Source organism: Saimiri boliviensis, chromosome 2 (assembly GCF_048565385.1).
Source record: "Saimiri boliviensis isolate mSaiBol1 chromosome 2, mSaiBol1.pri, whole genome shotgun sequence".
In the NCBI taxonomy this organism is placed as follows: Eukaryota; Metazoa; Chordata; class Mammalia; order Primates; family Cebidae; genus Saimiri; species Saimiri boliviensis.
This window is the reverse complement of record NC_133450.1, coordinates 222643384-222669043: the sequence shown is the minus strand read 5'-3', so window position 1 is coordinate 222669043 and position 25660 is coordinate 222643384. Positions and strand designations below refer to the sequence as shown.

Here is a 25660-nt window from a genome sequence, read left to right as displayed (position 1 = left end):
CCAGGGGGCTGGCGCTCTGACAGTGCTGCGGCGCGCCGGAAGCAGCCCGGGCCGCGGTGTGGCGGCGCGGCGGCTGGGCCGCTGGGTCGTTGTCAACATGCCGGTCATCGGGAAGATTTTCCGTCGCCGCCGGGGCGACTCGGAGTCAGAGGAAGATGAGCAGGACTCAGAGGAGGTTCGGTGCGTTTGGGGCGGGGCTCCTATGATCCTGGAGGAGATAGACTTGCTTGGGGGAGTCGCCACCGGCCGGGCGCTTCGCTGACATTGTTAACTGAGCCGGGGCTGTTGTTCCTTCTGCGGACGCAGAAATTAAGGCTGAAGGAGTGAGGCCGCCGCCCCAAGCCCGCACAGTTGGGCGACATGCTTCTGGGATGCGCAGTGGCTCTGACTCCCGGTGGGTCTAGGCACAAGGTCGTCCTCTGGACCCCTGTGGTGGTGGCTCAGCAGCCGGGCTGGGATGCCCTCGAAGGTGCCTTGCTGGCTCTGTTGGCTTTGGATTCCGCGGGGAGTCACTCAGCCTGTGCTTTGCTTCTTATTCTTTTTTTTATTTTTTAAGATTAAAACTGGAAGAGACCAGAGAGGTACAGAACTTGAGGAAGAGGCCCAACGGGGTGAGGTGGGTACCACGGGGGGAGGGGAAGGAGGAGGAGGAGGCGGGGACGACAGACGCACCCGCGCTGGGGTCGCTGTCACAGCTATCTCCAGAGACGTAGGTTTTTCTCTTGACACAGTATACACCTTCCACTGCCCAAAGAGGAGAACAGCGTTCTTTGCAAATGTTTAACCAGGATATGCCCTAAGCTGTGTAGTCTTGGGGTGTGCTCCAGAGGTACAGAAACAGGTCACTAACTCGCATTTTTTATTAAAACCAATTAATTGTGAGATGCATATCGATCGTTAAGAGTTTGGATAATTTAGGAAAGTATAGTCAATACAATAAAAAGCGCCTGTAATTCTCCCATCCAGAAATAACCAGTGTTTTTTTTTTTTTTTTTTTTTTTTTTTTTTTTTTTTTTTTTGAGACGGAGTTTCGCTCTTGTTACCCAGGCTGGAGTGCAATGGCGCGATCTCGGCTCACCGCAACCTCCGCCTCCTGGGTTCAGGCAATTCTCCTGCCTCAGCCTCCTGAGTAGCTGGAATTACAGGCACGAGCCACCATGCCCAGCTAATTTTTTTGTATTTTTAGTAGAGACGGGGTTTCACCATGTTGACCAGGATGGTCTCGATCTCTCGACCTCGTGATCCACCCGCCTTGGCCTCCCAAAGTGCTGGGATTACAGGCTTGAGCCACCGCGCCCGGCCAATAACCAGTGTTAACATATTTTTTTTCTTGCAAAACCACCCAAGAATGCACTGGTGTTAATTTTAATACTCTTTCCAATTTGTTTTCTCTCTCACTCTCTCAGATTGTGAACAACTTTCTAAGTACTTTTATTCCCTGCTCTTTTCAACTCATTATGACATTGTGGGCATTCACCCATATTGTGGAATATTTTTCAGAAAACCTTTTTAATGGCTGCATAATATTCTACCAGACGTGTGTATCATAATTTGTTAACAAATTCTCTATTTTGGGACAGGTAGGTGATTTTGTAAATTTTCACTATCAAATAAGGCTGGAGTGGATATTCTCTTTAATATCTTTAGCTGCACTTTCCATGAGATTTCCGGGCCAAGATAATGCCAAATGGCCTTGTGGGAAAGTGCACTGCTTTGCCACCAGCCCACCCTTCTTCCATCATCTGTGGTGATTGTTGAGCCCTGTTTTATGCTTATAGGCTCTTCCAGCTGGCTTGCCTGCCCACCCCTCAAATCCCTCAAATGCTGCAATTCACAAACTTGAGAGGGTTCTTGCTTATCTCTGAATGATGCCATTTCTCTCTCTCCCTCTCCTTTTTTGGTTTTGCTCAGTGCTGTGGCCCTGCTGGTGGGAGAGAAGGTGCAGGAAGAGACCACTCTAGTGGTAAGTTACAGGGTCTTCCCAGGGTTTAATGGCCGCCCTCCCTGCAGTGCTCCTCAGTGAGTGGTTGTGCTTTTAAAAAGTATATTCCACTACCATTTATTTAGATGCTTCCTCTTCACTGTGTTTGCTTTCCACAGGATGATCCTTTTCAGATGAAGACAGGTGGTATGGTGGATATGAAGAAACTGAAGGAAAGGGGCAAAGATAAGTAAGTGCAGGACAGGCTGATACACAAACTCACCTTTAGCCGCTGCCTGGGTCTGGGTTCCCTCAGAGAGCTGGGGCCTGTAGCAGCAGTGTTAGTGGGACATCTTGAAGCAGGTTTTATGCTTTGCAAAGGGTATGTTCTTTCAAAACAAAAGAAAGCAAAAACTCTTTAAAAGTTAACCTAGAGCCGTTGGTAGACTCCTTTTGTAAAAGTGTATTGTAGACATGATGACTCATGCCTGTAATCCCAACACTTCGGGAGGCTGAGGCAGGATGATAGCTTGAGACCCGGAGTTCAAGACCAGCCTGGGCAACATAATGAGACCCCTGTCTCTACAAAAAAAAAAAAAATCTGGGTGTGGTGGCATTCACCTGTAGTCCCAGCTACTCAGGAAGCTAAAGTGGGAGAGTCGCTTGGGCCAGGGAGGTTGAGTGAACTGTGATCACACCACTGCACTCCAGAGAAAGACCCTGTCTCAAAAAAGTAAAATAAGTGAACCCATGGGGGAGTTTCATATAAAAACACAATTACAAAAATAATACATACAGACCAGCTGCAGTGGCTCAAGCCTATAATGCCAGCACTTTGGGGAACTGAAGTGGGCTGATTACCTGAGGTTGGGAGTTTGAGACCAGTCTGGCCAAAATGGTGAAACCCTGTCTCTATTAAAAATATAAAAATTAGCCAGGCATGGTGGCTCATGCCTGTAATCTCAGCTCTTTGGGAGGCTGAGGTAGGTGGATCATGAGGTCAGGTGTTCAAGACCAGCCTGGCCAATATGGTGAAACCCTGTATCTAAATTAGCCGGGTATGGTGGTGCGCACCTGTAGTCCCAGCTACTCGGGAGGCTGAGGCAGGAGAATAGCTTGAACCCGGGAGATGGAGGTTGTGAGCTGAGATGGCGCCACTGCACTCCAGCCTGGGCAACAGAGCAAGACTTTGTCCCCCCCAAAAAAAAAATATATATATATATTATATATATATCCTATATATTAATATATACTTATAAATATATATACACTTATACATAAATAAATATATATATGTTAGTGGGGTGGCAGGCGCCTGTAATCCCACCTATTCGAGAGGCTGAGGCAGTAGAATTGCTTGAACTCAGGAGGCGGAGGTTGCAGTGAGCCCAGATCACGCCACTGTACTCCAGCCTGGGTGACAGAGCAAGACTCCGTCTCAAAAATAAATAAATAAATAAATAAATAAATAAATAAACAAACAAACAAACAAACAAACAAACAAACAAAACATTCAGCCGAGCGCCGTGGCTCACGCCTGTAATCCCAGCACTTTGGGAGGCTGAGGCAGGTGGATCATGAGGTCAGGAGATTGAGACTATCCTGGCCAACACGGTGAAACCTTGTCTCTACTAAAAATACAAAAAATTAGCTGGGCGAGGCCAGGTGTAATGGCTCATGCCTGTGATCCAAGCACTTTGGAAGCCAAGGCGGGCGGATCACCTGAGGTCAGGAGTTCAAGACCAGCCTCACCAACATGGTGAAACCCCGTCTTTAAAAAATAAAAATAAAAAATTGGCCAGGTGTGGTGGCTCACACCTGTAATCCTAGCACTTTGGGATGCCGAGGTGGGTGGATCACCTGAGGTCAGTAGTTCAAGAACAGCCTGGCCATCATGGTGAAACCCCATCTTTAAAAAAAAAAAAAAAAAAAATGGGCGCGGTGGCTCACACCTGTAATCCCAGCACTTTGGGAGGCTGAGGTGGGCAGATCAGCTGAGGTCAGGAGTTCAAGACCAGCCTGACCAATATGGTAAAACCCCATCTTAAAAAAAAAATTATTAAAAAAATAATAATTAGCTGGGCAAGGTGGCATGCACCTGTAGTTTCAGCTACTCAGGAGGCTGAGGGAAGAGAATCACTCGAATCCAGGAGCCAGAGGTTGCAGTGAGCCAAGGTCACGCTATTGCACGACAGCCTGGGCAACAAGAGCAAAATGCCATCTCAAAAAATAATACATTCAAATAATTCAAAAGTTTAAAAAATAAAAGTACACTGTGTTTTTTTATTTTGTGACAGCTATATAGCATTTACAATTTATTAGGTATTATAAATAATCTATAGATGATTTAAAGTAGATGGGAGAATGTGCATAGGTTAGATGCAGAGGTTACACTATTTTATATGAGGATCTTCACTAGCCGCAGATTTTGGTATCCTTGAGGGGTGCTAGAACCAATCCCCCATGGGTACGTAAGTATGACTATCCACTCAATCTTTGGAGGTATCAATAGCAGCCAACCATTTGTTTGCATATATTTCTAGAGTTTCTTTTATTTACATGTTATACTATAGCAAGTTTTCTTTTGCCAACCATAAATATGATATAAATTCCTGTTGTGTCTTTGTTTTCATAGAACGCAAGACTCAGCCTCACTGACTTGTGACTTGAAAGCTCTGCCTCATTGTTCTCTCCCTTCAGGATCAGTGAAGAGGAGGACCTGCACCTGGGGACGTCGTTTTCCGCAGAAACCAACCGAAGGGATGAGGATGCAGACATGTAAGTGTCAGTCTGTTTGGCCGTGAGCAACTGGGGCTAGACTCCAGTCAGTCCAAGATATTTAGTCACAGGTGACATTTCTAGAATTTTCTAGAAGACGTCTAAGTTGGCCCCTCTCTTTCTACCGCCCAGCTTAAGAACCTTGAAAACCTCTTAAAAGTTCTTTTCAGGCTGGGTATGGTGGCTCATGCCTGTAATCCCAGCACTTTGGGAGGCCGAGGCAGGCAGATCACCTGAGTTCAGGAGTTCGAGACCAGCATGACCAACATGGAGAAACCCCGTCTCTACTAAAAACAAAATTAGCCAGGTGTTGTGGCAGGCACCTGTAATCACAGCTGCTTGGGATGCTAGGGCAGGAGAATTGCTTGAACCCAGGAGGCGGAGGTTGTGGTGAGCTGAGATTGCCCCATTGCGCACTCCAGCCTGGGCAACAAGAGTGAAACTTTATCTCCTTCCCCCCAAAAAAAGTTCTTTCCAAAGGTGGTTCTATGACTAGTAATATTTCCCCAAAACATTGCAAGGCGAAAACATAGGCTTGCCCACTTTTTATTTCTGCCAACAAGGCATTGGCAACTATCATCTTTCTGTCTTCAAAGAATCTCATACATCATAACACTAATAGATTAATAGGACATAATCTCATAGGCTGGTGCTCCTTTAAGTGGAAGATTTCTAACTTGATGAAAAAAAACTCGGGTTATTTATTTATTTTTCTTGTTTCTCCATGGACTGTCACTGGTCTGTGGGACAGTGTTGGGGACCAGTTATTTAGAGGGCACCTGGTATGTGTTTCCCACCCCTCCCTGATGCGTGTGGGTTTCTACTTCAGGATGAAGTACATTGAGACAGAGCTAAAGAAGAGGAAAGGAATCGTGGAACACGAGGAGCAGAAAGTGAAGCCAAAGAATGCAGAGGACTGTCTTTATGAACTTCCAGAAAATATCCGCGTTTCCTCAGCAAAGAAAACTGAGGAGATGCTTTCCAACCAGATGCTGAGTGGCATTCCTGAGGTGGACCTGGGCATCGAGTATGTTTCAGACCCCCTAGACAGAAGACACAGGCTTTCCAGTTAAAAGTTATGGGGGACAGGTGTGGTGGCTCATGCCTATAATCCCAGCACTTGGGAGGCCAAGGCAGGAGGATCACACGAGGCCAGGAGCTAGAGACCAGCCTAAGAAACATGGCAAGACCCCTGTCTCTATAAAAATATTTAAAAATTAGCTGGGCTCTCACTTGAGCTCGGAGTTGAGGCTACAGTGAGCCATGATTGAACCACTGCACACCAGTCTGGGTGACAGAGCAAGATCCTGTCTTAAAAAAAAAAAAAAGGCTAGACATGGTGACTTGTGCCTGTTATCCTAGCTCTTTGGGAGGCCAAGGTGGGAGGATCATTTGAGCCCAGGAGTTCAAGACTATCCTGGGCAATGTAGTGAAACCCCATGTTCTTATCTGTGTCCTTAGAATCCTACAAATACAAACGAGAGTGTCTCTGGCAGGTGGTTGTTAGAAGTTTCGCCGAAGGCTTGGTCAGAGTAGTAAGGGTCCCTGACTGCTGAAAGCAAACGTGATTCTTTAGCCTCTGTTGACAGCTGTTCCGCTGGATCCGGCCCTTTATTCTCCTGTTTTCTTCTAGCAGGAGCCATGTTAAAGGCTCATCCATCCCTTTTCTCCATGATCCTTCTTTCGTTTTAACTACAAAATACCTACTTTAAAAGGGGATTGTCATGGGAGAAGTGCAATTGTCAGAATCATCTTTTAGTACAATCAAAAGCTGGGAGGCTTCTGGGCTCTTTTCTGGCCTGGCAAACTTTGAGCCAGAAAAAGTTTTTGATGACCTTGATGGTTTGAGGAGTCCCAACCAAATCTTTGGTAGGCTGGCCCTCTATTGGAATTTGACGTTTTTCTCAGGATGAGACTAGTGTTGCGGGGTTTTGGAAGGAAGATCATAGAGGTAAAGTGATCTTTACCCAAAATTCCTAAGGCATTTTACTCCTCTGAAGCTCAATTTGCTCTTGATCAGAAGAGCAGAGTAACTCTGGTTCTCTGATGGTGTGAGAATGGGATGACAGGCCGGGTGCGGCGGCTCAGCCTGTAATCCCAGCACTTTGGGAGGCCAAGGCGGGTGGATCACGAGGTCAAGAGATCGAGACCATCCTGGTCAACATGGTGAAACCCCGTCTCTACTAAAAAAAATACAATAAATTAGCTGGGCATGGTGGCGCGTGCCTGTAATCCCAGCTACTCAGGAGGCTGAGGCAGGAGAATTGCCTGAACCCAGGAGGTGGAGGTTGCGGTGAGCCGAGATCACGCCATTGCACTCCAGCCTGGGTAACAAGAGCGAAACTCCGTCTCAAAAAAAAAAAAAAAAAAAAAAAAAAAAAAAAGAATGGGACTACAGGTGCGCTTGGTAAACTGGAGAGCTGTGCCCCAGGACACATGATTTTCTTACCATGTGGCTGGGGTGCCAGCCTCAATGCTTATTTCTATGATCTTACAAGTGGTGTGGTTTTCTTTCTCCCTATAGTGCTAAAATAAAAAATATCATTTCCACGGAGGATGCCAAGGCCCGTCTGCTGGCAGAGCAGCAGAACAAGAAGAAAGACAGCGAGACCTCCTTCGTGCCTACCAACATGGCTGTGAATTACGTGCAGCACAACAGATGTAAGCCCCTCGGGGAGAGCAGTCTTGCCCCCGCTCCCGTTTGGGTTGAGTTCCCTAGGAACCTCATGTTCTGTCTGACGTGTCCCCTGGTCTCGTTTGGTTCAGTTTATCATGAGGAGCTCAACGCGCCCATACGGAGAAACAAAGAAGAGCCCAAAGCCCGGCCCTTGAGAGTAGGCGACACGGAGAAGCCAGAGCCTGAGCGTGAGTGCAGCAAAGACATCAGGGCTGCCTGGAGTGCTCAGTGCTGTGGGGGGCCCATGGAGGCAGGGTGCAGCGGGGGCAGGGCAGAACTTGGCATTGGAGCTGAGGCATCTGGCCCATGACTATGTGCCTTCCCCTTTCTAAGCCTCAGTTTCCTCATCTATAAAATGGGAATCCTAATAGAACCTACCTCTTAGGATTGCTCTGAGAATTTGCTATCAAGCATACTGTCTCATATTCTCAAGCACAGCAGAGACTCAAGAAGTTAGAAAATTTCAATAAGGACAAATAAATTAAAAGCTACTCATAGCTGGGTGCGGCAGCATACACTTGTAGTCTCAGCTGCTGGGGAAGCTAGGGTAGGAGGATCACTTGAGACTTAAGAGTTCAAGTCTGCAGTGAACTATGATTGGACCACTGCACTGCAGCCTGGGTGACAGAGTGAGACCACATCTTTTTTTAAAAAAAGGAAAAAAAGGTATCGGCCGGGCGCAGTGGCTCACACCTATAATCCCAGCACTTTGGGAGGCTGAGGTGGGTGGGTCACCTGAGGTCAGGAGTTCAAGACCAGCTTGGCCAACATAGTGAAACCCCATCTCTACTAAAAATAAAAAAAATTAGCCAACTATGGTGGCACATGCCTGTAATCCCAGCTACTTGTAAGGCTGAAGCAGGAGAATTGCTTGAACCCGGGAGACTGAGGCTTCAGTTTCACTGCACTCCATTGCGCCACTGCACTCCAACCTGGGCAACAGAGCAAGACTCCGTCTCAAAAAAAAAAAAGTATCAGCCTGGCGCAGTGGCTCACGCCTGTAATCCCAACACTTTGGGAGACTGAGGCAGGCAGATCACCTGATGTCAGAAGTTTGAGACCAGCCTGGCCAACGTGGTGAGACCGCGTCGCTACTAAAACTATAAAAATCAGCCGGGCATGGTGGCAGGTGCTTGTAATCCCAGCTACTCGGGAGGCTGAGGCAGGAGAATCACTTGAACCTGGGAGGTGGAGGTTGCGGTGAGCTGAGATCGTGCCATTCCACTCTAGCCTGGGCAACAGGGCAAGACTCGGTCTCCAAAAAAAAAAAAAAAGAATAAAGGTATCTACTGAGGTCCTACTCTGTTCACTGGGTTAGGCGCTGGGGCTCCTGTGGGGAAGGAAACAAGCAGTTGTCCTTCCCTGCGTGGAGTCAAGTCCAGCCGTGGGCTCCAGTAGAGCAAACCACCTTTCCTGTTCTTTCCTTCTCAGGGTCCCCTCCTAACCGTAAGCGTCCTGCTAACGAGAAGGCAACTGATGACTATCATTATGAGAAGTTCAAGAAGATGAATAGGAGGTACTGAGCTGTGCAGAGTGGGTTGTAAATATTGCTTTCCTCTCCCTACACCCCCTCTTGAGAAATGGCTTCCTGGACACAGCGTGCTCATTTGCCAGCAGACAGTTCTGGAAACAGACTCTATTAGTCCTTCTGCTTACCTGCTGGATTTTTCAAGCACGAAATTTATAACTTTTGGAAACAAAACCGTATGTAATTTTCCACCTGGGGGCAAACTCTTATTCTTGTGAGCATTATTAAATCTTGTTTTTAAATATATTGACTTTCTCTTAATACTTGCTCTGGGTCAGGAAGAAACTGTGTTCAGGGTGTGATAATACCCTTTAGATTGTGCTTTCATTATCATTATATATGCATCATGTCTTCTGCTTTCACATATCTGGGATGGGGTCAGAAATGCTGCCTCCATTGATTACAGTGGGTCCAGCTGACAGAAAAATCTAGGATGAGATGAGAAGGATACTGGTGTTTTCTGACCTTTACAAAATTACTTGTTTTCATTAAAAAAGAAAAAGCAAAAACTATGTTTCTTATTACTATTAGAATTTAATTATTAAATACAAAATGAGTCCAACCTTACTGTTTGTATTGTGTTTCCTCATAAGAACGTCAGGGAATGTTGTCAAAGCTCAGGGTTTGTGTAGTGCAAATGTCAAGCTGAATTACCAAGACGGATTTTCTCATTCATTTCAAAAGTCATGGACATGCGGCAACCTGCTAACTGTCAAGTAGCTTCTTACATACGCCCTCATTTTTCCTGAGGCATCCACATGGGTCTGGAAGAGGACAGAGCAGATCGGCTGACTTCTGGGGGGCTAGAGCAAGAATTGTGGTTACAGTGGTTTGGCCCAGGAGTCAGATCTGAGCCCAGCTCACGGCTTACTAATTGTAGCCTTGGACAGATCCTTTTCACTCTTGGCCTCAGTTCTCTCATCTGTGATGTTGGGAACCAGCCCAACCCTGTGCGTGGGTGCCCCGTGTCCCGGCAGTGACAAGGGAATGAGAAATAAAGACACAAGGATAGAATTTTAAAGCAGGGGTCCAACGCACTCTCATGGGGTGATCTGTGTTGGCATCGAGCTCTGGGCTCCAAGTGCTTTTATGAGGTATCTTGTTAATATTGCAGGTTGTGGGGAGGGGGGTTGAGGAAGACAGCTGGAGGAAGGGCACATGTCTGCAGCATTCAACAGCATGCTAACTAAGGACACAGACTTTACCACCCATTGTCTATCCAGGTGTTTTGGCAAGAGAGGTGCAGCAGATAAGGCACCATAAGGTCTGACCACACCCAATGCATCAAGAGGCTTTTATCTCCCCAGCATTGTGGACACAGAGCAATTGGAATTGCTCCATATTCTGAGAACATACAGCCTGTGGCGTTCTGGTGTCTCTGCCTTACAAGGCTTTCCGGCCTTACTAGCACCCATCTGCGAAGACCCTCCCGAGTCTTAAGAGCAGATGTTGCATTTCCTTCCCAGAGTGTTTTGCATAAGCTCCCTTTACAAGATCCTTAAACAAACTCTATGTTGGGAAGATATGTGTGACCAAAGCAGTTTTTCCTGCTCTGCAGCCACACCGCAGTGTTCCGGGGTTCTAGGGCGCTCTCAGATGGTCTTTACCACAGGCCTCCTGTTACCGCTTGATCTCACTTTTATTTTAACTGCACCATAGTTTGGATGTGATCCATGGCGCAAATCTCAGTGTATAAAAAGCAAAGCAAGCTTGCAATCATTTAACTGTAAGTAACACAGGTCTGCCCCTGGCCATCTCTTCCCACACATGGGGGATGTCCTTCCAAAGAGTACAGAATAGAGGGGAGGGGAGAAGAGTAAGCGTACAGTGGGGAGACTTGACAAACACTACGCCAGTCAAGTGATCAAGTCAGCGCCAACAGTGATAAGTAATGTTGACGGTAAGAACCCTCCCTTGGTAGGATAAGTTGAGCATAGCACTTTACCTCTGTGATTGTCCTTCCAAAACCCCGTAACACTAGTTGAATCCTGAGAAAAACATCAGATTCCAATAGAGGGCCAGCCTACCAAAGATTTGGCCAGTACTCCTCAAACTGTCAAGGTCATCAAAAATAAAAGGCAGAGGCCAGACACGGTGGCTCACACCTGTAATCCCAGCCCTTTGGGAGACCAAGGTGAGTGGATCACGAGGTCAGGAGATCAAGACCAGCCTGGTGAACATGATGAAACCCCGCATCTACTAAAAATCCAAAACTTAGCCGGGCATGGTGGTGTGTGTCGGTAATCCCAGCTACTCCGGAGGCTGAGGCAGGAGAATCACTTGAACCTGGGAGCCGGAGGTTACAGTGAGCTGAGACCACACCACTGCAATACAGATTAAAAATAAATAAATAAAAATAAAAGGCTGAGACACTGCCACTAACAAGAGTCTAAGACATGACAACTAAATGTAATGTGGTATCCTGAACGGAAACTGCCAGGTCTCCATATGCAAGCCTGGAGTCTGAAAGTCTCAAGTCCTGCTCGCCTTGGCTGATTCCTCCCACCCGCAGCCTGCGTTCGCCATTGTCCCTGATCGCCCCGCAGCAGAGCTTCCCCGGACAAGCCCCTCACCCAACCCTGCCATCTTAACTGTTCTTATGATAATGTAAATACCTCTCACCCAACCCTGCCATTGTAACTGAACTTGTGGTCATGTATACTCCCTTGCCCCTACCCCCCACCACTGTAACTGAACTTACTCTGCACACCCCCGACCCCCTCAAAAACAACCCAAACCTATAAAACCAACTTCTATCCCACTGCCCTTTGCTAATGCCCTTTTCGGCCTTAGCCCACCTGCACCCAGGTGAATAAACAGCCACGTTGCTCACACAAAGCCTGTTTGGAAGGTCTCTTCATTCAAAGCGCGGGTTTTTCAACAGAAACCTGGAGCGGAAAAAGGCATTCAGTAAAAGGAAGGAAATCCGAATAAACTGTACACTTTAGTTAACATAACAACAGTGCTTCATTAATTGTAACAAATGTAGCACACTAACAATTTAGGATTTTTTTTTTTTTTTTTTTCTGAGACGGAGTTTCACTCTTGTTGCCCAGGCTGGAGTGCAATGGCGCGATCTCGGCTCACCGCAACCTCCGCCTCCTGGGTTCAGGCAATTCTCCTGCCTCAGCCTCCTGAGTAGCTGGGATTACAGGCACGCGCCACCATGCCCAGCTAATTTTTTGCATTTTCAGTAGAGACGGGGTTTCACCATGTTGACCAGGATGGTCTCGATCTCTTGACGTCGTGATTCACCCTCCTCGGCCTCCCAAAGTGCTGGGATTACAGGCTTGAGCCACCGTGCCCGGCCTAATTTAAGATTTTAATAACGGGAAATTGCAGGGAGGGGTGGCACATGGGAACTCTGTACTATTTTCTCAATTATTCTGCAAAACTGTTCTAAAAACTAAAGTCCATTACTTTTTTGGCGGGGAGGGAACAGAGACTCACTCTGTCACCCAGGCTGGAATGCAGTGGTGCAATCTCAGCTCACTGCAACCTCCGCCTCCCAGGTTCAAGCGATTCTTATGCATCAGCCTCCCCAGTGGCTGGAACTACAGATGCACACCACCACACCGGCTACTTTTATATCTTTAGTAGAGACGTGGTTTCACCATGTTGGTCAGGCTGGTCTGGAATTCCTGATCTCAGGTGATCCACCCGCCTCAGCCTCCCAAAGGGCTGGGATTACAGGCATGAGCCACCACGCCCGCAAAAATAACGTCGATTACTTCAAACAAACAAAAACACGTGGCCGACAGGGGCTGTGCAGAACAGACCTTCCGGAAGCAAAACAAGGCTTTGTCCCGAACAAAGATGGCGGCCGCCGGGGTCGGTAGGAGGGCTGCCCTGAAGAAAGATGGCCTCCGCCGCAGGAGGAACCGGAAGCGCGGGTCTGGCGGCGGCACTAGTGCGCGGTTAGCGCCAGAACGCGCAGGGCGGCGCGGGTCCGGGTATGAAGCTGGGCCGGGCCGCGCTGGGCCTGCTGCTGCTGGCGCCGTCCGTGGTGCAGGCGGTGGAGCCCATCAGCCTGGGACTGGCCCTGGCCGGCGTCCTCACCGGCTACATCTACCCGCGTCTCTACTGCCTCTTCGCCGAGTGCTGCGGCCAGAAGCGGAGCCTCAGCCGGGAGGGTAGGATGGGGAGGGGGCTGGAGGCTGGGGCTGGGCGATGGCACTAGGGCCAGGCCGGGACCGGGGGATGGAGGCTGGGGGATGGGGGATGGCACTAGGGCCAGGCCGGGATCGGGGTCAAATCCCAGGACGGCCGGGCCTGGGCAGAGCTGCGTCCACGGGGGCCGAACCCCGGAAGCCGAGCGGCCCGCCTGCAGGGTGAGGCCTGGCTCCTTGGCCACGACCACAGACGGGCCGGACTTCAGTCGGTGACCTGAGGGGCCGGGCTGCAGATTGCGCCAAGCTGGGCACGGCGGGATCCGGTGGTAACCTCCCTCTGAAGAGGGTTCTGCCTCTTTTCTAGCCTAGCGGGAGACAGGGAGGGTGGTGAGGACTCTTCCGGGGCCGGCAGGAGCGGCCGAACTGCTTCCTTTCCTCGCTCTGCCTTGGGGTGGGAGGAGCAGCGCGGGAGTTAGGGGTGCAAACTGGTGGCTGTGGCATTGGCACCGAGGCGCTTTTCGGGAAGGAACCGGGCCCGGGCTTTAGAATAGACAGGACCAGCAAAGGGAGAGCTCCCTGGACCGCCGTCCCCACTGGGCCAGGAGCTTACAGCCCGCAGTACAGTACTCGAGGTTTCCCAAGGTGCTTGAGCGCCTAGGCGGCTCTGCTGGCTTTCTCACGAGCTGTAGATGTGGCTACATTTTGCCACTGTTTCTTCCCCACTCCTGATTGCCTTTGTCTTTCCAGCGCTGCAGAAGGATCTGGACAACAAGCTCTTTGGACAGCATCTTGCAAAGAAAATCATCTTAAATGCTGTATTTGGTTTCATAAACAACCCAAAGCCCAAGAAACCTCTCACCCTTTCCCTGCATGGGTGGACGGGCACCGGCAAAAATTTCGTCAGCAAGATCATCGCGGAGAATATTTACGAGGGTGGTCTCAACAGTGACTATGTCCACCTGTTTGTGGCCACACTGCACTTTCCACATGCCTCAAACATCACCTTGTACAAGGCAAGGATGGAAGTTTGGGACCCTTTCCTGGATGTCGTGGAGTTTGGGATCTCTTTGTTGTGGGATGAGATTTGGGAATTCTGTGTTGAAATGAATGAGTCCTGAAAATGGTTCACGTCTCAGTTCCCCTTTTGAAAGGTGTAGAAATTACAGAGAGTTTGCAGTTAACACCATCAAAGCTACATTGTGGTGGGTTTTGGAAACAGGTCCAGTGAGTATGTACGGTCATGGAATTTTAGAGGCGGACGTGATCAGATCCATCTTAGAGATCATCACCTCTCACTCCTTTTCTTTCTTTTTGTTTTCTTTTTTTGGGCGTGAAACGGAGTTTCATTCTTGTCGCCCAGGCTGGAGTGCAGTGGGGTGATCTCAGCTCATTGCAACCTCCACCTCCCGGTTGAAGCAATTCTCTTACCTCAGCCTCCTGAGTAGCTGGGATTACAGGAATGTGCCACCATACCCAGCTAATTTTTGTATTTTTAGTGGAGATGGAGTTTTGGCAAGTTGACCAGTGTGGCCTCGAACTCCTGACCTCACGTGATCTGCCCGCCTCGGCCTCTCAAAGCGCTGGGATTACAGGCATGAACCACCATGCCCAGACACATCTCATTTATTTTGTGAAAGAGGAAACATGTAGCAAGTCCTAAGTTTGTTGAAAGAACCTACTGCCTCCAAACTGCTTTTTTTTTTCTTTGAGACAGGGTCTCACTCTGTTGTCCAGGCTGGAGTGCAGTGATGCCATCTTGACTCACTGCAACCTCCGCCTTCTGGGTTTAGGTAATTCTCCTGCCTTATCCTTCCAAGTAGCTGTGACTACAGATGTGCACCACCACACCCAGCTAATATTTGTATTTTTAGTAGAGACAGAGTTTCCCCATGTTGGCCAGGCTGGTCTTGAACTCTTGACCTCAAGTGATCCGCTCACCTCAGCCTCCCAGAATGCTAGGATTATAGGCGTGAGCTACCTCACCCAGCCGCAAACTGCTTTTATGGTTGAACTCACTGATTAGCAGCTTGGGCTTTGGCAGCAGACACGCCTGGATTTGAGTCTTAACTTTCCTAGCTCCATAGTCTTGGGAAAGTTGCCTGATCCGAGACATAGGTTCTGACTTAAAGCATTGTTTGTAACAATCTAGGGAGTTCTGTCAAGTGTGTAACATGTGCCTGGTGCATGTTACAAACAGATGTTAACTGTTGCCTTATGATCCTTGTAACAGACCTGCAAGATGGGCAAAACAATCAGTTTTTAATTTATTTTATTTGAGACTGAGATCTTGTGTTGTTCAGGTTGGAGTGCAGTGGTGCGATCTTGGCTCACCAAAAACTCTGCCTCCTGCGTTCAAGCTTTTCTGCCTCAGCCTCAAGTAGCTGGGATTACTGGCGCCTACCACCATACTCAGATAATTTTTGTATTTTTAGTAGAGATGGGGTTTCACCATGTTGGCCAGGCTGGTCCTGAACTCCTGACCTCAGGTGATCCACCTGCCTCGGCCTCCCAAAGTGCTGGGATTATAGGCATGAGCCACTGCACCCGGCTGCAATCAGTTATTTATCCCTGACTCTTCATAGGAAAAGTGTGGACACATTTTTCTTTTTCTCTTTTTTTTTTTTTTTTTTTTTTAATATTGAGTCTCACTCTTGTTACTCAGGCTGGAGTGCAGTGGCGCAATCTAGGCTCACCACAACCTCCGCCTCCTGGGTTCTAGTGATTCTCCTGCCTCAGCCTCCTGAGTAGCTGGGATTACAGGCATGCACCGTCATGCCCGGCTAATTTTGTATTTTTAAGTAGAGATGAGGTTTCTCCATGTTGGTCAGGCTGGTCTCGCATTCCTAACCTCAGGTGATCTGCCTGTCTCAGCCTCCGAAAGTGCTGGGATTACAGGCATGAGCCACTGCGCCCAGACACATTTTTCCCTTCTGTCTGGGTGAGCAGGTGTGTCACCCCACTGTTCAGTGGTTCTGTACTAAAATGGGAATGTTCTACGGATGTGGTGGCTCACCCCTATAATTCTAGCACTATGGGAAGCTGAAACAGGCTTATGACTTGAGCTCAGGAGTTCTAGACCAGCTTGGGCAACATGGTAAAACCCCATCTCTACTAAAAAAATCCAGAAAATCTATTCAGGCGTGGTGGCACGCACCTGTAGTCCCAGGGGGACTGAGGCAGAAGGATGGCTTGAACCTGGCAGGTTGAGGCTGCAGTGAGCACAGAGCGACTGCACTCTGGCCTGGGCGACAGTGAGGTCCTGTCCCAAACAAACAGGAACCGTTCTAGACAAATCAGGATGAGTTGGTCATCTTAGAACTGAGGCTTCACTAAGAATAACTGTGTCTTTGGGCAAGTTACTTCACTTGTTTGTGCCTCAGTTTCCTCATTTGTAAAAGGAGCACAACAGTAACTACTGTGATGGATTTTAGGAGGTCGCAGTAGAATGTTTAATGAACAGGCCAGGTATGGTGGCTCATGCTTGTAATTCCAGCACTTTGTGAGGCCAAGGCAGGGGGATCATTTGAGGTCAAGAGTTCAAGACCAGCCTGGCCAACATGGTGAAACCCCATCTCTACAAAAATAGAAAAATTAGTTGGGTGTGGTGGCAGCTGCTTGTAATCACAGCTACTCAGGAGGCTGAGGGAAGGGAATCACTTGAACCTGGGAGGCGGAGGTTGCAGTGAGCCAAGATCACACCACTGCACTCCAGCCTGGGCAACAGAGTGAGACTCTGTCTCAAAAAATATATATATGGGCTGGGCGCGGTGGCTCACGCCTGTAATCTAAGCACTTTGGAGGACAAGGCGGGTGGATCACCTGGGGTTGGGAGTTCAAGACCAGCCTGACCAACATGGTGAAACCCTGTTTTTTAGAAAAAAAAAAAAAAAATATATATATATATATATATATATATATGTATATGAATGAACAGCGCTTAGAATATTGCCATGCCCATAGTGAGTGCTCAGTACATGTTTCCTATTATCACGTATAAATTAGGTCACCAGAGTGGGAAAAGCTTGGCTGCTGGAGCTTAACAGGTCTGAGTGAATCCTTGTTTATTTTATGTATTTTTTATTTTCATTTTCTGAGATGGAGTCTTGCTCTGTCACCCAGGCTGCAGTGCAGCGCGGCAATCTCGGCTCACTACAACCTCTGCCTCCTGGGTTTAAGCGATTCTCAAGCCTCAGCCTCTGGAGTACCTGGGATTACAGGTGCCTGCCACCATGCCCAGCTAATTTTTGTATTTTTAATAGAGGGGCTTTTACCATGTTGGCCAGGCTGGTCTCGAACCCCTGACCTCAACTGATCCACCTGCCTCAGCCTCCAGAAGTTCTGGGATTACAGGTGTGAGCCACCACGCCCAGCCCCACCCCCTTTTTAAATAAAGATCAGTATCCTCCTGACATCCCACATGACCTCTTTGGTGACAAAAGAGCCGCAGCTCTCAGCATCCATGTGGTGTCTTGCAGCGCAGGAATCAAAGTGTCAGGCTTTGGTGTCAGGCAGGACTGCGTTCAGGTCCCAGCTCTGCCACGTACTCATTTTACAGTCTTGGGCAAGTGGAATAGCTTTCTCTGTGCCTCAGTTTCCTCATCTGTGAAATGCGTATGAGAGTGCCCACTCCATGGGGATGTTAGAAACAGAGAAGATTTTGCACACGTGAAGTTCTTGGTGCTGAGGGCACAGTGGTCTGTAAGTGAAGCTGTGGCTATCAGTGGTAGAAGGAGCTGCCCAATGGCCCTGGCTGAGAACTTTTTGTTGGCTTTTTCCTCTTCTTCAGGACCAGTTACAGTTGTGGATTCGAGGCAACGTGAGCGCCTGTGCGAGGTCCATCTTCATATTCGATGAAATGGATAAGATGCATGCAGGTCTCATAGATGCCATCAAGCCTTTCCTTGACTACTACGACCTGGTAGATGGAGTCTCCTACCAGAAAGCCATCTTCATATTTCTCAGGTAAGGTCAGGTCTAGGACATGATGGATGGGCCCCGAGCCTGAGCCTCTGAGCTCTGGGAGAAAACCCCGTCCTTACCCACTGGAACTGTTTTGCAGCAATGCTGGAGCAGAAAGGATCACAGATGTGGCTTTAGATTTCTGGAGGAGTGGAAAGCAGAGGGAAGACATCAAGCTCAAAGACATTGAACACGCCTTGTCTGTGTCGGTTTTCAATAACAAAAACAGTGAGTAGGGCTGTCCACCACCAGTTCCATCTGGTTCCTAATCCTGCACCCTAATTGTGAAAGTGCTAGGATCACCGTCACCATCACCCGGGAGCTGGGTAGAAATGTCGATTCTCAGTTCCCTTCCGAGTCAGAACTCACGAGGGGAATCTTTGTTGACAAACTCCAGGTAACTTTAATGAACACTGATGTTTGAAAAGTGCTGTTTTATTTTTATTTTTTTGGAGACAGTTTCACTGTTGCCCAGACTGGAGTGCAGTGGCATGATCTCGGCTCACTGCAACCTCTGGCTTCCGTGTTCAAGCAATTCTTGTGCCTCAGTCTCCCTTTTAGCTGGGATTACAGGTGCATACCACCATACCCTGCTAATATTTATATTTTTAGTAGAAACGGGGTTTTATCATGTTGGCCATGCTGGTCTTGAACTCTCGACCTCAGGTGATCTGCCTGCCTTGGCCTCCCAAAGTGCTGGGATTATAGGCTTGAGCCACTGCGCCCAGCTTATCTTTTGAGACAGGATCTTGGTCTGTCACTCAGGCTGGAGTGCAATGGTGTGATCTCAGCTCACTGGAGTCTTGACCTCTTAGGCTCAAGCAAACCTCCAGCCTTAGCCACCCACGTAAGTGGACCCACAGGCTTGTGCTGCTGTCTCTCTTTTTGTAGAGACGGGGTCTTCCTGTGTTGCCCAGGCTGGTCTTGACTTCCTGGACTCAGGTTATCCTCCCGTCTCAGCCTCCCAAAGTGCTGGAATTACAGGCATGGGCTACCACACCTGGCCTGCTATTTTAAGTAATGAGGAAAATTACTGATCATTGAGATCTTGAAGATTAGTTCCCCACTCCCTTTTTTTTTTTTTGAGACGGAGTTTTGCTCTCGTTACCCAGGCTGGAGTGCAATGGCGCAATCTCGGCTCACCACAACCTCCGCCTCCTGGGTTCAGGCAATTCTCCTGCCTCAGCCTCCTGAGTAGCTGGGATTACAGGCACACGCCACCATGCCCAGCTAGTTTTTTGTATTTTTAGTAGAGACGGGGTTTCACCATGTTGACCAGGATGGTCTCGATCTCTCGACCTAGTGATCCACCCGCCTCGGCCTCCCAAAGTGCTGGGATTACAGGCTTGAGCCACCACGCCCGGCCTTTAGCTACATGATTTTCTTTGTAGAAGAAACAGCCAGTGGTTGAGCAAGGAAGGCTGCCGTGGGCAGCGCAAGGGGAGGGATGACCTGTTAGTTACTCCCTTTCTCTGCATTGCCCAAGGGCAACAGCCAAGTCATGGCCGGACCCTTACTTTGTACTGGGTGCCGTGTGAAACACTGTGCCTGTGGATTTCACTCAGTCTTCCCCATATCTTGTAGGGTAGACTGAGACTCAAAGATATATGGCAGCTTGCCCAAGGCCAGGCAGCCTGGGAATCTTAGACCTTTGACCTTGAACCCAGGGAGGTGTAAAGCCAGCTTGATGGAGGCTGACTCACTAGCTGAGACTTGTGAGTTGTACAGGGCTATTCAAGTCTTTGCTCCTCAGGTTCTGGAGATGACAGAACAGAAGGGCACATTTGAAACAGACTTGCCAGGAAGTTCATACTACAGTTAGTGAACAGCATGGGGCACTCTATGTCAGTTTGTGCAAGCGGAGTACTACTGAGGCAAGACAAGTATTTTGTAACATGCTGGACAGTTTCTTGGCTTGCCAAAAAACATGCACACATGCAGCAGAAACCGTAGCCTAATGCTGAGGTGGATGAGGCCAGTGACCTAGAACCCACACAGTGGAGGTTACAGGGCATTCAGGAGTGCAGACTTGAGAGTCGGGCAGCCCTGGCCCACAGACTGACTGTGGCGTCGGGTAGATGGCTGAACACTCATTCGGCAAACGTATGTGGAGAATCTGGTAGGTTCCAGGAATCGTACCTAGGACTGGGGATAGCCATGAACAAACGCGGGAATTCTTGCCCTTAGGCCAGGTGCAGTGGCTCACACCTGTAATCCCAGCACTTTGGGAGGCCAAAGTGTGTGGATCACCTGAGGTTGGGAGTTCAAGAACAGCCTGACCAACATGGAGAAACCCCATCTCTACTAAAAATACAAAAATTAGTCCGGCATGGTGGCACATGCCTGTAATCCCAGCTACTCGGGAGGCTAAGGCTGGAGAATCGCTTGAACCTGGGAGGCAGAGGATGCAGTGAGCTGAGATTGTGCCATTGCACTCCAGCCTGGGCAACAAAAGTAAGAGTCCATCTCAGAGAAAATAAAAGAAATTCTTGCCCTTATAGATCTTACATCCTAGTGATAAGAAAGAAAGAAAATGGGCCAGGTGCAGTGGCTCATGCCTGTAATTCCAGCACTTTGGGAAGTCAAGGCAGGCGGATCATGAGGTCAGGAGTTCAAGATCAGCCTGGGCCAACACGTTGTAACCGCGTCTCTAAGAAAAATACAAAAAGTAGCCAGGCGCAGTGGCTCACGCCTATAATTCCAGCACTTTGGGAGGCTGAGGCGGGCAGATCACTAGGTCAAGAGATCGAGACCATCCTAGTCAACATGGTGAAACCCCGTCTCTACTAAAAATACAAAAAATTAGCTGGGCGTGGTGGCCCGTGCCTGTAATCCTGTAATCCCAGCTACTCAGGAGGCTGAGGCAGGAGAATTGCCTGAACCCGGGAGGCGGAGGTTGCGGTGAGCCAAGGTCATGTCATTGCACTCCAGCCTGGGTAACAAGAGCGAAACTCCGTCTCAAAAAAAAAAAAAAAAAAAAAAATACAAAAATTAGCAGGGTGTGGTGGCGAGTGCCTGTAATCCCAGCTACTCAGGAGGCCAAGGTAGGAGAATCGCTTGAACCTGGGAGGTGAAGGCTGCAGTGAGGTGAGACCATGCCATTGCACCCCAGCTTGCCTACACAGCAAGACTCTGTCAAAAAAAAATAAAAAAGAAAGAAAGAAATGAGAAGAAAGAGAAAAGAGAGAGTATCAGATGGTGGGGGATACATATGTTTATGTATTTAATGTGTTCATGTGTGTATATACATGCAGTACATATGCACACATCACACATGGACACACATAAACATAAATATCTTTCTCCTTAGGGCTCAGAGGGGAAAAAAATCAAGAAAGGCTTTGGGGTACAGGGTAAGGCTGGGCTCTACTTTAATAGAGTGGTCAGGGAAAGCTCACTTTGAGGGTGGCATTTGGGCTGACCTGGGGCCGTGAGCCAAGTGGATGTCTGAGGGAAAGCATTCCCCAGAGCCAGCAGCACCTCCAGGGGTCTGAGGGGGCCTGTGCTTGGGTCACTATGACTGGTCCAGAATAAACAGGAGGGGAACAGGAGGTGATAGAAGAGGTGAGATTTGGGGTGGAGATATGGACCGTGGAAAGCCTTGTGGGCCATGTGAGCCTTGGTTTTTATTCGAAGTGGAAGAGAGAGGCAGCAGGGTCCGGGGCAGGCAGTGCTGTGATCTGACGGGGCCTTCACAGGACCTTGCTGGCCACTGGGTGGAGGACAGACCCACAGTCCCAGGGGCAGGGAGCTGAGCACGGAAGCGGTGGTGGAGACACGGTCGGGTTCTGGATGTGTGCTGAAGGTAGAACCTGTAAGACTACCTGCAGAATTGTACATGGGAATGAGAGAAGAACCAAGGACCTGGCTTGAGTGATGGGAAGGGTGGCCCTGCTATTGACAGGAAGTGACAGCAAGAAGGATGGATGAGCTTGGTGAGCAATGGCATCTGGGGCATCAGAGCAGAGTGGCGGAGCTCCGGCCTTCAGGCTAGGAGGGCAAACCTGGGAGTCCTCAGGAGATGCTTGTAACGTCTCAGGGCTGCCTGAGGTCACCTGTTCTGCCGACACTCCCCGCTCCGTGTGGCTGGGTCGTAGTTGTTTGGGCACTGCCCTGAGGTCCTGCCCAGCCCGGCTTCGCAGGAGCACCTGGCCCTCACCTCCCGCCCTCGTGTCTGTTCTGTGTGGCATTCGCCGCTCCCAGCACCATCTGAGATTGTTTCCTAGCACAATTGTCAGGTGTCTCCTGCCCTAGAGTGGTCAAGCCGTGAGGGCCAGCTGCCCTCAGCTGTGTCCCCAGGCCCAGGGCATGCGTGGCACAGAGCAGGCCTCCGAGAACGAGCCTCCCACGTGAGTCACAATAGCAAGACCGCCCCTTGTTCCTGTTCAGTGGCTGGTTCTGTTCCTTCCCTGGCCACGGACTCCACTCTATCGAGTCGGCCACACAGTTATTGAGCACCAGTTGTGTGCAAAGCACTGTTGGGCATGAAAAGCATTAACCCAGTGATTGAGGAGGAGCTTGGGTTGGGGACTGAGCCCCGAAATTACCTGGCAGAGCAGAAGGGAAACAGCTCACGGGAAGACACTCATGGGCTGGTGGACCATGCAGTGTGTGTGTGTGTCATCTGGGGCTGGGAGTGGGCGTCCTGGGTCAGGAGTTCCAGGAGCGCAGGAGTAGTAGACCGGGCAGGTGCAGAGCCTGTCCTCACTCGGGAGAAAACACGGCCGAGGCCAGGCCTTCATGGAGAGCCCAGTGTGGGCTCAGCACTCCCGCAGCTAGTCTTGGTGCCCACATGCTCTCTAGGGGTTGGGCACTGTGGCAGCGGCAGCAGGCTTCTACCCTGTTGCTGGTCCAGCTGTTGAAACTCCAGGAGAGTCAAAATTTTCCCAAGTAAGGGGGTGTGGCTGGTAGAGTCCTTCCTGGAACTCTTCCTGCTTCTGCTTTCTGTGGAACTCTGCCTTCCCCACTCCACATCTCTGCTTATTCCTGGGCCCAGCACCCTGGGCTCGTGACCTTCTTTCCCACCTCCGATCTCTAAGTCACACCTTGGGGGGCCTTCCCCAGATGCAGTGTAAAGAGGGTGTCCCTTTCCACTCTGTCACAGAAGCATCTCAGTGTGCAGGTGCCTGTTAAGATCTGCTCCTGATTGGATCCGGAGCTTCACAAGGGAGAGGGCACACCCAGTAGATGTGTGTGGAATGGATGGGAGGGTGGGTGACCCCCAGAAGACAAGTGTGGGACGGCTGGGAGGGTGAGTGTATAGGTGGGTGACCCCCAGTAGATGTGTGTGGGTAGGGTGGGTGAGCCAGCCCAGGAAAAATGCACAGGGCGGGCGGGTGGATGTGGATGTGGATGAACAACACCTTGTTTTTTTCTTCCCAGGTGGCTTCTGGCACAGCAGCTTAATTGACCGGAACCTCATCGATTATTTTGTTCCCTTCCTCCCCCTGGAATACAAACACCTAAAAATGTGTATCAGAGTCGAAATGCAGTCCCGAGGCTATGACATTGATGAAGACATTGTAAGCAGAGTGGCTGAGGAGATGACATTTTTCCCCAAAGAGGAGAGAGTTTTCTCGGATAAAGGCTGCAAAACTGTGTTCACCAAGTTAGATTATTACTACGATGATTGACAGCCATGAATGACAGCGAGAGTCACTGCCTGGAGTTGGAGAGGAACCTCCACACTCAGTCCTTCCAGTGCCTCTGCCCCCTGCTCCTTTCCCTGAGGAGGACTCAAGTGAATGTTTCCTGTTTGATGTGACAGGAATTCTCCAGACATGGTTTCCATCCCTGGTGCCTGCAGGCCACCTTGGGACCATGGGCGAAGACAGGCGGCCTCCCGAGCCCTCAGAGAAGGAAGGCGCCAGCTCCCAGCACACTCATCGCAGGGCTCATGATTTTTTAAAAATTATGTTTTAATTCCAAGTGTTTCTGTTTCAAGGAAGGATGAGTAAGTTTTACTGAAAATGTGATAACTTTATTTAAAATGGTTTTTAACATTGTGAGAGACTGCTCAGATTCTGAGTTGTTGGCCTTGTGTGTGTTTTTTAAGTTCCCGTCCATAACATATACTGTGCTGTATCTTTACTGCAAATGAGCCCAGGCGCACGTGCATGGCATGGGTTCCACAGGAGGGCATCGCTGGGGATGTGGCTGGAGCACAGGATGGTCCCAGCAGGCGCTGCCAGGGGCCATGAAGTGTTTAGATGAAGGACAAGTAGGTAAGAGGAGGCCTTTAGGCACTGCAGAGAAAGCTGAAATGGCCTCACCAAGGGTTTTAACCTTCACAACAGTGGGTGCGGTGGGAATGATCTTGGCAACATTGTCAACAATTGTTAGAAAAGCATTTGCAGCTTGTCACTTCCCAGTCACTCGTGTTGCAGAAGGTGGCCCTTCACTATCCATTCCTGAATGAGCCACATCTGCTCTCTGCTGGATTCTAAATTATGTGAATTTTGCCATATTAAATCTTAATTTATCATATTTTGTTATGTTCAATTGGAATCCTCAAAACCTAGAAAGCTTAGCTGCTCCTTCTGAGGATGCTGAGAACTGTGTCTTTATTTATAAATGCAAATGGCTACCGTTTTACAATAAAATGTTGCGTGGGTCATTGGTGACTGTATTTTTGAAGAGTGTAGGCCTTATGAGGTGAGGCTGCCAGTGAAGACCTAGCAGGTCAATCCAGGTTGGAATGAAACGAAGTCTCACACAGGGCTCTGAGGATCCTAGGACGCCTCTGTCCCCTCACCCAGTGGTCTGGGAAGTTGCCCTCCATCGGGGGTTCTTGGAGCTCCTGACACCCAGCCACGGAGTTCAAGTACAGCTGAGATGTCAGCAAGAACGGCCGCATAGACTAAGCTAAGCACACCTTGTTTATGCAACATGCCTGTGTCCCTGCACGTGGGCTGTGCTCACATGGGTGCAGCTGCTGCGAGAGTGCTGCAGGGACTACCAGTAGGCACAGAAGACAAGTTGGTGGCCTGAGCTGCAGGTCTTATGTAAGACCCCCCCTGTCTTATGGCTCCCCAGCCTGCATGGGGTTCCCCTAGGGCAGCCCAGGCCACCTAAAGATGGCTCCACACGTTAGAAAGTTCTTGGTATTGAGTTGCAATCAGCCTGCTATGCCCCTGGGAGTCACAGATTAGGTCTAATCATTCATTTTAAGACTGGCCCTGGCATCAGAAGTCCCTAATTAGGGAACACAGGGGTCCCCTGACAATTTTGGAAGGTTCTGTCTTTGTAGATGAGGCAGTGTGGGGTGGAATAGGAACTGCATTAGACAGAACCAGACCTAGAAAGTTGGTCTCCTGGGAATTCAGTACCTTCTGTTGAGAAATTCCTAAGGGAGTGGGTAAGGTGATGATGATGTGGGTTTGAAGTTTCTAGTAAATCTGCTAATCCTCAATCCTTTGAAAGGGTGTTAGCTATTCACTGATGTGAGATGATACCAGGTTATGTGTCATCAACCGAGATCAGATTAGCGTAACTAAGATTTGTTTACCAGTTTCAGGCAGGGAGACCCCATGGTTAGGTTTCCTCACCTGGGCTCAGGTTCAGGATGTTAAGAGGTGAATCATACTTTACCAGAACCTCAATTTCCTCTTAATTTTGGGAGAAAGTATTTGTTGGAAGTCCATCTCTTTGATGAAATATCCATCAGCTAATTTAACTTCCATTTG

At 49.2% G+C, this 25660-nt stretch overlaps 2 protein-coding genes and 1 long non-coding RNA gene across 4 annotated transcripts; 2 read left to right on the top strand and 1 right to left on the bottom strand.

The window, feature by feature from the left end:
• The first annotated feature begins 9 nt into the window (after positions 1-9).
• On the top strand, positions 10-9471 carry C2H9orf78 (chromosome 2 C9orf78 homolog). 2 transcript variants are annotated; one of them, XM_039475172.2, is made up of 9 exons: positions 10-180; positions 557-616; positions 1912-1963; positions 2101-2171; positions 4622-4699; positions 5529-5726; positions 7224-7360; positions 7466-7564; positions 8808-9471. In XM_039475172.2, exons 1-9 carry the CDS (start codon positions 98-100, stop codon positions 8897-8899), a joined length of 870 nt encoding a protein of 289 aa, XP_039331106.1. In that variant the 5' UTR covers positions 10-97; the 3' UTR covers positions 8900-9471. The 2 variants fall into 2 exon arrangements, with proteins under 2 accessions (XP_039331106.1, XP_039331107.1); XM_039475173.2 differs by lacking the exon at positions 557-616.
• Positions 9472-9491: 20 nt separating this feature from the next.
• LOC141583788 (uncharacterized) lies at positions 9492-12798 on the bottom strand. The gene is made up of 3 exons (XR_012516684.1): positions 12684-12798; positions 11703-11792; positions 9492-11228 (listed from the first exon to the last, which is right to left on the bottom strand). It is a non-coding gene; the product is annotated as an uncharacterized LOC141583788 (long non-coding RNA).
• Positions 12798-24591, top strand: TOR1A (torsin family 1 member A). The gene is made up of 5 exons (XM_003940009.4): positions 12798-13037; positions 13764-14029; positions 17803-17978; positions 18076-18203; positions 23358-24591. Exons 1-5 carry the CDS (start codon positions 12860-12862, stop codon positions 23606-23608), a joined length of 999 nt encoding a protein of 332 aa, XP_003940058.1. The 5' UTR covers positions 12798-12859; the 3' UTR covers positions 23609-24591.
• The last annotated feature ends 1069 nt before the right edge of the window (positions 24592-25660 follow it).